This window comes from Oncorhynchus mykiss, chromosome 22 (assembly GCF_057628025.1).
Source record: "Oncorhynchus mykiss isolate SJ-2025 chromosome 22, ASM5762802v1, whole genome shotgun sequence".
Classification (NCBI taxonomy): domain Eukaryota; kingdom Metazoa; phylum Chordata; class Actinopteri; order Salmoniformes; family Salmonidae; genus Oncorhynchus; species Oncorhynchus mykiss.
The window spans coordinates 56,691,185-56,705,271 of record NC_143043.1 but is presented as its reverse complement, the minus strand read 5'-3'; the positions used below and the strand labels follow the sequence as shown (position 1 = coordinate 56,705,271).

The 14,087-nt window shown below is 38.6% G+C and overlaps 1 protein-coding gene across 2 annotated transcripts in view; it reads left to right on the top strand.

Moving 5' to 3' along the window:
• Positions 1–14,087, top strand: part of bmpr2b (bone morphogenetic protein receptor type 2b) — a 176,755-nt gene that overhangs the window by 70,442 nt on the left and 92,226 nt on the right. For both annotated transcript variants that reach the window (XM_090216345.1, XM_090216346.1), the window contains exon 3: positions 221–397. In XM_090216345.1, the coding sequence (XP_090072471.1) occupies positions 221–397 (177 nt within the window). The remainder of the gene's footprint in view (positions 1–220; positions 398–14,087) is intronic.

Below are 14,087 nucleotides of genomic sequence, written 5' to 3'. Positions count from 1 at the left end.
TTCTGCGTACAGTCTCAATTTGGTATTTGTCCCATTTTGTGAATTCTTGGTTGGTGTCTTTCTGTCACTCACTCACTCACTCACTCACTCACTCACTCACTCACTCACTCACTCACTCACTCACTCACTTTGACCCACACAGTGTTTATAATCAAAGGCAGAACACACAGTCACATCCTGTCCGCAGCAGTCTCTCATCCTCCTCTCTATCCTCCTCCAGGATGCTGGACTCACATCGGGGACCAGCAGGAGTGCCATGACGACCGTTGCGTGGTTACCACCACTCCGTCTCAGATCCAGAACGGGACGTATAGGTTCTGCTGCTGTAGCACCAACATGTGTAACGTCAACTTCACCGAGGACTTCCCCCCACCCAGCCCCACCTCTGCACAGCTATGTAAGTACCATAACCCCTGATCTCAAGTACCATAACCCCTGACCCCAAGTACCATAACCCCTGACCCTCCGCCCAGGCCCACCTCTGCACAGCTATGTAAGTACCATAACCCCTGACCCCAAGTACCATAACCCCTGACCCCAAGTACCATAACCTCTGAACCTCCGCCCAGCCCCACCTCTGCACAGCTATGTAAGTACCATAACCCCTGACCCTCCACCCAGCCCCACCTCTGCACAGCTATGTAAGTACCATAACCCCTGACCCTCCACCCAGCCCCACCTCTGCACAGCTATGTAAGTACCATAACCCCTGACCCTCCACCCAGCCCCACCTCTGCACAGCTATGTAAGTACCATAACCCCTGACCCTCCGCCCAGCCCCACCTCTGCACAGCTATGTAAGTACCATAACCCCTGACCCTCCACCCAGCCCCACCTCTGCACAGCTATGTAAGTACCATAACCCCTGACACTCCGCCCAGCCCCACCTCTGCACAGCTATGTAAGTACCATAACCCCTGAACCTCCGCCCAGCCCCACCTCTGCACAGCTATGTAAGTACCATAACCCCTGACCCTCCGCCCAGCCCCACCTCTGCACAGCTATGTAAGTACCATAACCCCTGACCCTCCGCCCAGCCCCACCTCTGCACAGCTATGTAAGTACCATAACCCCTGACCCTCCGCCCAGCCCCACCTCTGCACAGCTATGTAAGTACCATAACCCCTGACCCTCCACCCAGCCCCACCTCTGCACAGCTATGTAAGTACCATAACCCCTGACCCTCCGCCCAGCCCCACCTCTGCACAGCTATGTAAGTACCATAACCCCTGACACTTAACCTCTAACCCCTGACCCTCCGCCCAGCCTCTCTGTAAAGCCATTCTGCTCAGCGAAAAAGCTATAAGATGGTATTATCATATCAGTGTGACTAACTGCCGAAACATTTGGCTCAGCGACGACAATCTTTGCAGCCGTTATAAAACCATTGAGTGAGGGTTAGGTCAAATAACAGCCGAAGGAGACGGGGGGGGGGGGGGGGTATTCAGTGGAAGAATAGAGAGCGATGTCTCACCATGTTACTGTGTCCTCTGTCTCATTGTTCCGATTACATCCTGTCTGTCTCTGTTACTATTTATAACCAAGACTGAGAGACTGTTATGTTGTTCTGATTAGCATGAGCTGTGTATTGTTCTGTTAACAATACATCAGCCTCTGATGTCATGATTTGTATTGGTCTGTTTACATCAGCCTCTGATGTCATGATGTGTATTGGTCTGTTTACATCAGCCTCTGATGTCATGATGTGTATTGGTCTGTTCACATCAGCCTCTGATGTCATGATGTGTATTGGTCTGTTCACATCAGCCTCTGATGTCATGATGTGTATTGGTCTGTTCACATCAGCCTCTGATGTCATGATGTGTATTGGTCTGTTTACATCAGCCTCTGACATCATGATTTGTATTGGTCTGTTCACATCAGCCTCTGATGTCATGATGTGTATTGGTCTGTTTACATCAGCCTCTGACATCATGATTTGTATTGGTCTGTTTACATCAGCCTCTGATTCCGCATATTTAGTGGGACTTCTTGGTTCAGGTGAGTATCCTAGCCAGGTAGAACTCATTGTGGAGGGCTGTGTGCTGGTTCTTTTCGGTGTGAGGGTCAGTGTGGTAGCTTTATGCTGGGTTTCTATAGACCTACCCGGGGAGTCTGCTTGGCAGCACAATGCCCGTCTCCTTAGAGTTGCTGCAGAGAGAGAGCGAAAGCAGGAGAGACAGACGGGAGAGCCTGGAGGGTACTGGCGGCCTCCACACAGAACCTGGCTCCGCTTCTCCCTCCGTTTCTCCCTGCACTCTCTCTGTCACTCCCCAACAACACTAATGAGACACACCGCCTGATGGAGTCTAACAGAACAACACTACTGAGACACACTGCCTGATGGAGTCTAACAGAACAACACTACTGAGTAATACTGCCTGATGGAGTCTAACAGAACAACACTACTGAGTAATACTGCCTGATGGAGTCTAACAGAACAACACTACTGAGTAATACTGCCTGATGGAGTCTAACAGAACAACACTACTGAGTAATACTGCCTGATGGAGTCTAACAGAACAACACTACTGAGTAATACTGCCTGATGGAGTCTAACAGAAGTAATACCGTGAGAAATGGGAGTCCTGAGGAATCAATGGTTGTGTCTGAGTCAGTAGGAAAGCTCCCCTCCCCTCCCCCCCACCCTCCCCTCCCCTCCCCTCCCCTCCCCTCCCCTCCCCTCCCCTCCCCTCCCCTGCCCTGCCCTTCCCTTCTCTGCTCTGCTCCATGTAAATACAGAGTCACTTCTGCATCCTAAATAGTCTGCTGGTTTGATTCCCTATATAAGTGCACTACTTTAGACAATAACCCTATTCCCTATATAGTGCACTACTTTAGACTAGAACCCTATTCCCTATATAGTGCACTACTTTAGACTAGAACCCTATTCCCTATATAGTGCACTACCTTAGACCAGAGCCCTATTCCCTATATAGAGCACTACTTTAGACCAGAGCCCTATTCCCTATATAGAGCACTACTAGTGACCATATAGTGCACTACTATAGATCATAGCCCTATTCCCTATATAGTGCACTACTAGTGACCAGAGTCCTATTCCCTATATAGTGCACTACTTTAGACCAGAGTCCTATTCCCTATATAGTGCACTACTATAGACCATAGCCCTATTCCCTATATAGAGCACTAATAGTGACCAGAGCCCTATTCCCTATATAGAGCACTACTAGTGACCAGAGCCCTATTCCCTATATAGTGCACTACTTTAGACCAGAGTCCTATTCTCTATATAGTGCACTACTATAGACCAGAGCCCTATTCCCTATATAGTGCACTACTTTAGACCAGAGCCCTATTCCCTATGTAGAGCACTACTAGTGACCAAAGCTATTGCCATTCACATTCATCATCCTATCTCTTCCCTCTCGTTTAATCTGGTGATTTAACCATGGAGGAGGAGAAGACACGTCTATTCCCCTGAAATGTGATGTTTGCCCATTAAAGCTAGTTTGTGTCCACGATAGGAGAGGACAGCCAGAGACACACAGCCTGGCTGGCGGTCATTAGCTCAGTGACTTAATTCATTAAGATATAGAGTAAGTCTGTATTATTATAATAATAAATGAAAACGTACAGTAACAGCATTAAACAGTGGTTTTACTAATAAGCCTACAACGAATAAAAGCTACTGCTACAAGTACTAATACAACTATGAAAACTAAGTACCTGTAATAGATACAGGGCATTCAGAAAGTATTCAGACCCCTTGACCTTTTCCACATTTTGTTACATTACAGCCTTATTATACAATGGATTCAATAAAAAATAAAAATAATCCCCTTCAATCTGCACACAAACTTCTGACCCACTGGGAATGTGATGAAAGAAATAAAAGCTGAAATAAATCACTCTCTCTACTATTATTCTGACATTTCACATTCTTAAAATAAAGTGGTGATCCTAACTGACCTAAAACAGGGAATTTTTACTGGGATTAAATGTCAGGAATTGTGAAAAACTGAGTTTAAATGTATTTGGCTAAGGTGTACGTAAACTTCCGACTTCAACTCTATTAGTAACTTAATTATAAACCAACCCATTATAAAGTTGTCATTACTGTTTAGTGTAAACAAATAAACAAATCCACAATGAATCCTTTTTCCTGCTGTGATATGGGTAAAAACCTTCCTATAGATACAGGAGTAAAGGAACATAACTTACATGTGGCTCAGTGTCAATAACACACATCCTTCCACTGTCTATCACGTCTTTGACAGCATCAATACTGGTCCCATATAGATGGCCTTTATATTCACCGTACTCCAGGAACCTAGAACAGACTAAAGATACTCTATAAAACTCATGAACTGTATTACAGCTATATTACAACCACGTATATAACAACTATGAGAAACCCATGAAATCCCCCAATGGATTCTGTTTCATCTCTTATGAAATGACTGTTGATTCAGAAACAGGAAGTAAGGTCAATCCTGCCAGGTCGCAAGGTCAATCCTGCCATGTCGCAAAAGAGGTTTCTAACTCCAAAGGGTCATTTTGTTACGTTACAGCCTTATTCTAAAATGGATTAAATAAATAATATCCCTCATCAATCTACACACAATACCCCATAAAGACATCACAATACCCCATAATGACATCACAATACCCCATAATGACATCACAATACCCCATAATGACATCACAATACCCCATAATGACATCACAATACCCCATAATGACATCACAATACCCCATAATGACATCACAATACCCCATAATGACATCACAATACCCCATAATGACATCACAATACCCCATAATGACATCACAATACCCCATAAAGAAAAAGCTAAACTGTTTTTTAGAAATGTTTGCAAATGTATTAAAAAATGTATAATAAAACCTTAGGTATTCAGACCCTTTGCTATGAGACTCTAAATTGAGCTCTGCTGCATCCTGTTTCCATTGATCATCCTTGAGATGTTTCTACAACTTGATTGGAGTCCACCTGTGGTAAATTCAATTGATTGGACATGATTTGGAAAGGCACACACCTGCCTATTTAAGCTCCCACAGTTGACAGTGCATGTCAGAGCAAAAACCAAGCCATGAGGTCGAAGGAATTGTCTGTAGAGCTCTGAGACAGGCTTGTGTCGAGGCACAGAGATGGGGAAGGGTACCAAAAAATGTCTGCAGAATTGAAGGTCGCCAAAAACACAGTGGCCTCCATCATTCTTAAATGGAAGAAGTTTGGAACCAAAGTTTGGAACCACCAAGACTCTCAGCTGGACGCCCGGCCAAATTAAAGGGCCTTGGTCAGAGAGGTGACCAAGAACCTGTTGGTCACTCTGACAGAGCTCCAGAGTTCCTCTGTGGAGATGGGAGAACTTTCCAGAAGGACCACCATCTCTGCAGCACTCCACCAATTAGGCCTTTATGGTAGAGACGCCAGACGGAACCCCCTCAGTAAAAGGCTCATGACAACCTGCTTGGAGTTTGCTAAAAGGCACCTGAGGACTCTGACCATGAGAAACAATATTCTCTGGTCTGATGAAATCAAGATTGAACTCTTTGGCCTAAATGCCAAGGGTCATGTCTGGAGGAAACCTGGCACCATCCCTACGGTGAAGCATGGTGGTGGCAGCACCATGCTGTGAGGATGTTTTTCAGTGGCAGGGACTGGGAGACTGGTCAGGATCGAGTGAACGATAAACGGAGCAAAGTACAGAGAGATCCTTGATGAAAACCTGCTCCATAGCGCTCAGGACCTCAGACTGGGGTGAAGGTTCACCTTCCAACAGGACAACGACCCTAAGCACACAGCCAAGACAACGCAGGAGTGGCTTCGTGACAAGTCTCTGAATGTCCTTGAGTGGCCCAGCCAGAGTCTGAACTTAAACCCGATCGAACATCGGACGGAAAGTGGTTAGAGCATTGGTAACTGAAAGGTTGCAAGATCGAATCCCCGAGCTGACAAGGTAAAAATATGTAATTCTGCCCCTGAACAAGGCAGTTTACCCACTGTTCCTAGGCCGTCATTGAAAATAAGAATTTGTTCTTAACTGACTTGCCTAGTTAAAGAAAGGTAAAATAAAAAAATAAAAAATAAATAAAAAAATATATATCTGAAAATAGCTGTGCAGCGAAACTCCAAACCTGATGGAGCTTGAGAGGATCTGCAGAGAAGAATGGGAGGAACTCCCCAAATACAGGTGTGCCAAGCTTGTAGAGTCATACCCAAGAAGACACGAGGCTGTAATCGCTGCCAAAGGTGCTTCAACAAAGTACTGAGTAAAGGCTCTGAATACTTATGTCAATATGATATTTCAGTTTTTTTTTTTTTATACATTCCCCAAAATTTCTAAAAATGTCCTTGTCTGAGGATAACCTGCCAGAAGGACAACAGTTTCTATAGCATTTCATCAATCTGGGCTTCATGGGAGAGATGCCCACTCATGAGAAAAAGGCACATGGCATAACGCCTGGAGTAAAAAGGCAAAAGATTCTGTCGTCTGATGAGACAAAAATGTAGCTATTTGGCCTGAAGGCAAAGCACAATGTCTGGAGTAAACCAGACTAAAATATAACTAACTCTTGGCTTGAATGCAAAGCGCAATGTCAGGAGGAAACCAGGCACAGCTCATCAAGGATAGGATAGAGGGGACAGGACCCAAATAGAGGCAAATCCTTAGACTTATAGATGACCTGGAGCCAGTGGGTTTGGCAACGAATATGTAGTGAGGGCCAGCCAATGAGCGCATACAGGTCGCGGTTGTGGGTAGTATATGGGGCTTTGGTGACAAAACAGATGGCACTGTGATAGACTGCATCCAATTTGCTGAGTAGAGTATTGGAGGCTATTTTGTAAATGACATCGCCGAAGTCAAGGATCGGTAGGATAGTCAGTTTTACGAGGGTATGTTTGGCAGCATGAGTGAAGGATGCTTTGAAGTGAAATAGGAAGCTGATTCTAGATTTACATTTTGGATTGGAGATGCTTAATGTGAGTCTGGAAGGAGAGTTTACAGTCTAACCAGACACCTAGGTATTTGTAGTTGTCCTCATATTCTAAGTCAGAATCGTCCAGAGTAGTGATGCTCGTCGAGCAGGAGGGTGCGGGCAGCAAACGGTTGAAGAGCATGCATTTAGTTTTACTTGCATTTAAGAGCAGTTGGAGGCCACGGAAGGAGAGTTGTATGACATTGAAGCTCGTCTGGAGGTTAGTTAGCTCAGTGTCCAAAGAAGGGCCAGAGGTATACAGAATGGTGTCGTCTGCGTAGAGGTGGATCAGAGAATCACCAGCAGCAAGAGCGACATCATTGATGTATACAGAGAAGAGAGTCGGCCCGAGAATTGAACCCTCTGGTACTCCCATAGAGACTGCCAGAGGTCTGGACAACAGGCCCTCCGATTTGACACACTGAACTCTATCTGAGAAGGTGTTGGTGGTCCAGGCGAGGCAATCATTTGAGAAGCTAAGTCTATTGAGTCTGCCGATAAGAATGCAGTGGTTGACATAGTTGAAAACCTTGGCCAGGTCGATGAAGACTCCTGCACTGTCTTTTATCGATGGCGGTTATGATATCGTTTAGGACCTTGAGCGTGGCTGAGGTGCAACCATGACCAGCTCGGAAACCAGATTGCATAGCGGAGAAGGTACGGTGGGATTCGAGATGGTCACTGATCTGTTTGTTAACTTGTCTTTAAAACGACTTTAGAAAGGTAGGGCAGGATGGATATACAGTTGAAGTTAGAAGTTTACATACACTTTGGTTGGAGTCATTAAAACCTTTTTTATCAACACAAATTTCTTGTTAACAAACTATAGTTTTTGCAAGTTGGTCAGAACATCTACTTTAGGGCCTCCCGGGTGGCGCATCTAGGGCTGCATTGCAGTGCTAGCTGTGCCACCAAAGACTCTGGGTTCGCGCCCAGGCTCTGTCGCAACCGTCTGCGACCGGGAGGTTCGTGGGGCGACGCACAATTGACCTAGCGTCATCCGGGTTAGGGAGGGTTTGGCCGGTAGGGACATCCTTGTCTCATCGGGCACCAGCAACTCCTGTGGCGGGGCGCAGTGCACGCTAACCAGGTCGCCAGGTGCACGGTGTTTCCTCCGACACATTGGTGCGGCTGCCTTCCTGGTTGGATACGCGCTGTGTTAAAGAAGGCTTGTTTGGGTTGTGTTTCTGATAGGTTAATTGACATAATTTGAGTCAATTGGAGGTGTACCTGTGGATGTATTTCAAGGGCTACCTTCAAACTCAGTGCCTCTTTGCATGACATCCTGGGAAAATAAAAGAAATCAGCCAAGACCTCAGTATAAAAATTGTAGATCTCCACAAGTCTGCTTCATCCTTGGGAGCAATTTCCAATTGCCTGAAGGTATCACGTTCATCTGTACAAACAATAGTACGGAAGTATAAACACCATGGGACCATGCAGCCGTCATACCGTTCAGGAAGGAGACGTGTTCTGTCTCCTAGAGATGAACGTACTTTGCGAAAAGTGCAAGTCAATCCCAGAACAACAGCAAAGGACCTTGTGAATATGCTGGAGGAAACAGGTACAAAAGTATCTATATCCACAGTAAAACGAGTCCTATATCGACATGACCTGAAAGGATGCTCAGCAAGGAAGAAGCCACTGCTCCAAATCCGCCATCAAAAAGCCAGACTACGGTTTCTAACTGCACATGGGGACAAAGATCGTACTATTTGGAGAAATGTCCTCTGTTCTGATGAAACAAAAATAGAACTGTTTGGCCATAATGACCATCGTTATGTTTGGAGGAAAAAGGGGGAGGCTTTCAAGCCGAAAAACACCATCCCAACCGTGAAGCACGGGGGTGGCAGCATCATGTTGTGGGGGTGGCAGCATCATGTTGTGGGGGTGCTTGCTGCAAGAGGGACTGGTTCACTTCAGAAAATAGATGGCATCATGAGGTAGGAAAATTATGTGGATATATTGACGCAACATCACAAGACTTCAGTCAGGAAGTTAAAGCTTGGTCGCAAATGGGTCTTCCAAATGGACAATGACCCCAAGCATACATCCAAAGTTGTTGCAAAATGGCAACAAGGACAACAAAGGACAACAAAGTCAAGGTATTGGAGTGGCCATCACAAAGCCCTGACGTCAATCCTGTTGAACATTTGTGGGCAGAACTGAAAAAGTGTGTGTAAGCAAGGAGGCCTACAAACCTGACTCAGTTACACCAGCTCTGTCAGGAAGAATGGGCCTAAATTCACCCAACTTATTGTGGGAAGCTTGTGGAAGGCTACCTGAAATGTTCTACCTACTAAGCTCATAAACGTTGTGTGTGCGGTGCTGTGCACACATATGTCTACACTTTGTGTAGCTGTTAGCGATGATGCTAATGTTACCTGGTAGAGATGGAAAAGTTTTCCCCAAAACCTTGTCAATGAAATGTTAACTACAAAGTAGCCTACCTGGCCGTGAAGCACGGGGGTGGCAGCATCATGATGTGTGGGTGCTTTGCTGCAGGAGGGCCTGGTTCACTTCAGAAAATAGATGGATCTAAAGTTATATAAAGCTGTGTGGTTGGGTCTATAGTTATATATAGCTGTGTGGTTGGATCTATAGTTATATATAGCTGTGTTGTAGGATCTATAGTTATATGTAGCTGTGTTGTAGGATCTATAGTTATATATAGCTGTGTTGTAGGATCTATAGTTATATATAGCTGTGTGGTTGGATCTATAGTTATATATAGCTGTGTTGTAGGTTCTATAGTTATAAATAGCTGTGTGGTTGGATCTATAGTTATATATAGCTGTGTGGTTGGATCTATAGTTATATAAAGCTGTGTTGTTGGATCTATAGTTATATAAAGCTGTGTGGTTGGATCTATAGTTATATATAGCTGTGTTGGATCTAGCCTATCAAAGGGCCCTATAAAATCTGCGTTGCGGAGAACACAGACGTAATCACAGAATTCAACAATATTCAAAAATGTATTGAATGTAGTAGGTAGTTAACTAAATCTAAATGTGTTGAATGTATTAGGTAATTAACTAAATCTAAATGTATTGAATGTAGTAGGTAATTAACTAAATCTAAATGTATTGAATGTAGTAGGTAATTAACTAAATCTAAATGTATTGAATGTAGTAGGTAATTAACTAAATCTAAATGTATTGAATGTATTAGGTAATTAACTAAATCTAAATGTGTTGAATGTAGTAGGTAATTAACTAAATCTAAATGTATTGAATGTAGTAGGTAATTAACTAAATCTAAATGTATTGAATGTAGTAGGTAATTAACTAAATCTAAATGTGTTGAATGTAGTAGGTAATTAACTAAATCTAAATGTATTGAATGTAGTAGGTAATTAACTAAATCTAAATGTATTGAATGTAGTAGGTAATTAACTAAATCTAAATGTATTGAATGTAGTAGGTAATTAACTAAATCTAAATGTATTGAATGTAGTAGGTAATTAACTAAATCTAAATGTATTGAATGTAGTAGGTAATTAACTAAATCTAAATGTATTGAATGTAGTAGGTAGTTAACTAAATCTAAATGTATTGAATGTAGTAGGTAATTAACTAAATCTAAATGTATTGAATGTAGTAGGTAATTAACTAAATCTAAATGTATTGAATGTAGTAGGTAATTAACTAAATCTAAATGTATTGAATGTAGTAGGTAATTAACTAAATCTAAATGTATTGAATGTAGTAGGTAATTAACTAAATCTAAATGTATTGAATGTAGTAGGTAATTAACTAAATCTAAATGTATTGAATGTAGTAGGTAATTAACTAAATCTAAATGTATTGAATGTATTAGGTAATTAACTAAATCTAAATGTATTGAATGTATTAGGTAATTAACTAAATCTAAATGTATTGAATGTAGTAGGTAATTAACTAAATCTAAATGTATTGAATGTAGTAGGTAATTAACTAAATCTAAATGTATTGAATGTAGTAGGTAATTAACTAAATCTAAATGTATTGAATGTAGTAGGTAATTAACTAAATCTAAATGTATTGAATGTAGTAGGTAATTAACTAAATCTAAATGTATTGAATGTAGTAGGTAGTTAACTAAATCTAAATGTATTGAATGTAGTAGGTAATTAACTAAATCTAAATGTATTGAATGTAGTAGGTAATTAACTAAATCTAAATGTATTGAATGTATTAGGTAATTAACTAAATCTAAATGTATTGAATGTAGTAGGTAATTAACTAAATCTAAATGTATTGAACGTAGTAGGTAATTAACTAAATCTAAATGTATTGAATGTAGTAGGTAATTAACTAAATCTAAATGTATTGAATGTAGTAGGTAATTAACTAAATCTAAATGTATTGAATGTAGTAGGTAGTTAACTACATCTAAATGTATTGAATGTAGTAGGTAGTTAACTAAATCTAAATGTATTGAATGTAGTAGGTAGTTAACTAAATCTAAATGTATTGAATGTAGTAGGTAATTAACTAAATCTAAATGTGTTGAATGTAGTAGGTAATTAACTAAATCTAAATGTATTGAATGTAGTAGGTAATTAACTAAATCTAAATGTATTGAATGTAGTAGGTAGTTAACTAAATCTAAATGTATTGAATGTAGTAGGTAATTAACTAAATCTAAATGTATTGAATGTAGTAGGTAATTAACTAAATCTAAATGTATTGAACGTAGTAGGTAATTAACTAAATCTAAATGTATTGAATGTAGTAGGTAGTTAACTAAATCTAAATGTATTGAATGTAGTAGGTAATTAACTAAATCTAAATGTATTGAATGTAGTAGGTAGTTAACTAAATCTAAATGTATTGAATGTATTAGGTAATTAACTAAATCTAAATGTATTGAATGTAGTAGGTAATTAACTAAATCTAAATGTATTGAATGTAGTAGGTAATTAACTAAATCTAAATGTATTGAATGTAGTAGGTAATTAACTAAATCTAAATGTATTGAATGTAGTAGGTAGTTAACTAAATCTAAATGTATTGAATGTAGTAGGTAATTAACTAAATCTAAATGTATTGAATGTAGTAGGTAGTTAACTAAATCTAAATGTATTGAACGTATTAGGTAATTAACTAAATCTAAATGTATTGAATGTAGTAGGTAATTAACTACATCTAAATGTATTGAATGTAGTAGGTAATTAACTAAATCTAAATGTATTGAATGTAGTAGGTAATTAACTAAATCTAAATGTATTGAATGTAGTAGGTAGTTAACTAAATCTAAATGTATTGAATGTAGTAGGTAGTTAACTAAATCTAAATGTATTGAATGTAGTAGGTAGTTAACTAAATCTAAATGTATTGAATGTAGTAGGTAATTAACTACATCTAAATGTATTGAATGTAGTAGGTAATTAACTAAATCTAAATGTATTGAATGTAGTAGGTAGTTAACTAAATCTAAATGTATTGAATATAGTAGGTAATTAACTAAATCTAAATGTATTGAATGTAGTAGGTAATTAACTAAATCTAAATGTATTGAATGTAGTAGGTAGTTAACTAAATCTAAATGTATTGAATGTAGTAGGTAATTAACTAAATCTAAATGTATTGAATGTAGTAGGTAGTTAACTAAATCTAAATGTATTGAATGTAGTAGGTAATTAACTAAATCTAAATGTATTGAATGTAGTAGGTAGTTAACTAAATCTAAATGTATTGAATGTAGTAGGTAATTAACTAAATCTAAATGTATTGAATGTATTAGGTAGTTAACTAAATCTAAATGTATTGAATGTAGTAGGTAATTAACTAAATCTAAATGTATTGAATGTAGTAGGTAGTTAACTAAATCTAAATGTATTGAATGTAGTAGGTAATTAACTAAATCTAAATGTATTGAATGTAGTAGGTAATTAACTAAATCTAAATGTATTGAATGTAGTAGGTAGTTAACTAAATCTAAATGTATTGAATGTAGTAGGTAATTAACTAAATCTAAATGTATTGAATGTAGTAGGTAATTAACTAAATCTAAATGTATTGAACGTATTAGGTAATTAACTAAATCTAAATGTATTGAATGTAGTAGGTAATTAACTACATCTAAATGTATTGAATGTAGTAGGTAATTAACTAAATCTAAATGTATTGAATGTAGTAGGTAATTAACTAAATCTAAATGTATTGAATGTAGTAGGTAATTAACTAAATCTAAATGTATTGAATGTAGTAGGTAATTAACTAAATCTAAATGTATTGAATGTATTAGGTAATTAACTAAATCTAAATGTATTGAATGTATTAGGTAGTTAACTAAATCTAAATGTATTGAATGTAGTAGGTAGTTAACTAAATCTAAATGTATTGAATGTAGTAGGTAATTAACTAAATCTAAATGTATTGAATGTAGTAGGTAATTAACTAAATCTAAATGTATTGAATGTAGTAGGTAGTTAACTAAATCTAAATGTATTGAATGTAGTAGGTAGTTAACTAAATCTAAATGTATTGAATGTATTAGGTAGTTAACTAAATCTAAATGTGTTGAATGTAGTAGGTAATTAACTAAATCTAAATGTGTTGAATGTAGTAGGTAATTAACTAAATCTAAATGTATTGAATGTAGTAGGTAATTAACTAAATCTAAATGTATTGAATGTAGTAGGTAGTTAACTAAATCTAAATGTATTGAATGTAGTAGGTAATTAACTAAATCTAAATGTATTGAATGTAGTAGGTAATTAACTAAATCTAAATGTATTGAACGTATTAGGTAATTAACTAAATCTAAATGTATTGAATGTAGTAGGTAATTAACTACATCTAAATGTATTGAATGTATTAGGTAATTAACTAAATCTAAATGTATTGAATGTAGTAGGTAATTAACTAAATCTAAATGTATTGAATGTAGTAGGTAATTAACTAAATCTAAATGTATTGAATGTAGTAGGTAATTAACTAAATCTAAATGTATTGAATGTAGTAGGTAATTAACTAAATCTAAATGTATTGAATGTAGTAGGTAATTAACTAAATCTAAATGTATTGAATGTAGTAGGTAATTAACTAAATCTAAATGTATTGAATGTAGTAGGTAGTTAACTAAATCTAAATGTATTGAATGTAGTAGGTAATTAACTAAATCTAAATGTATTG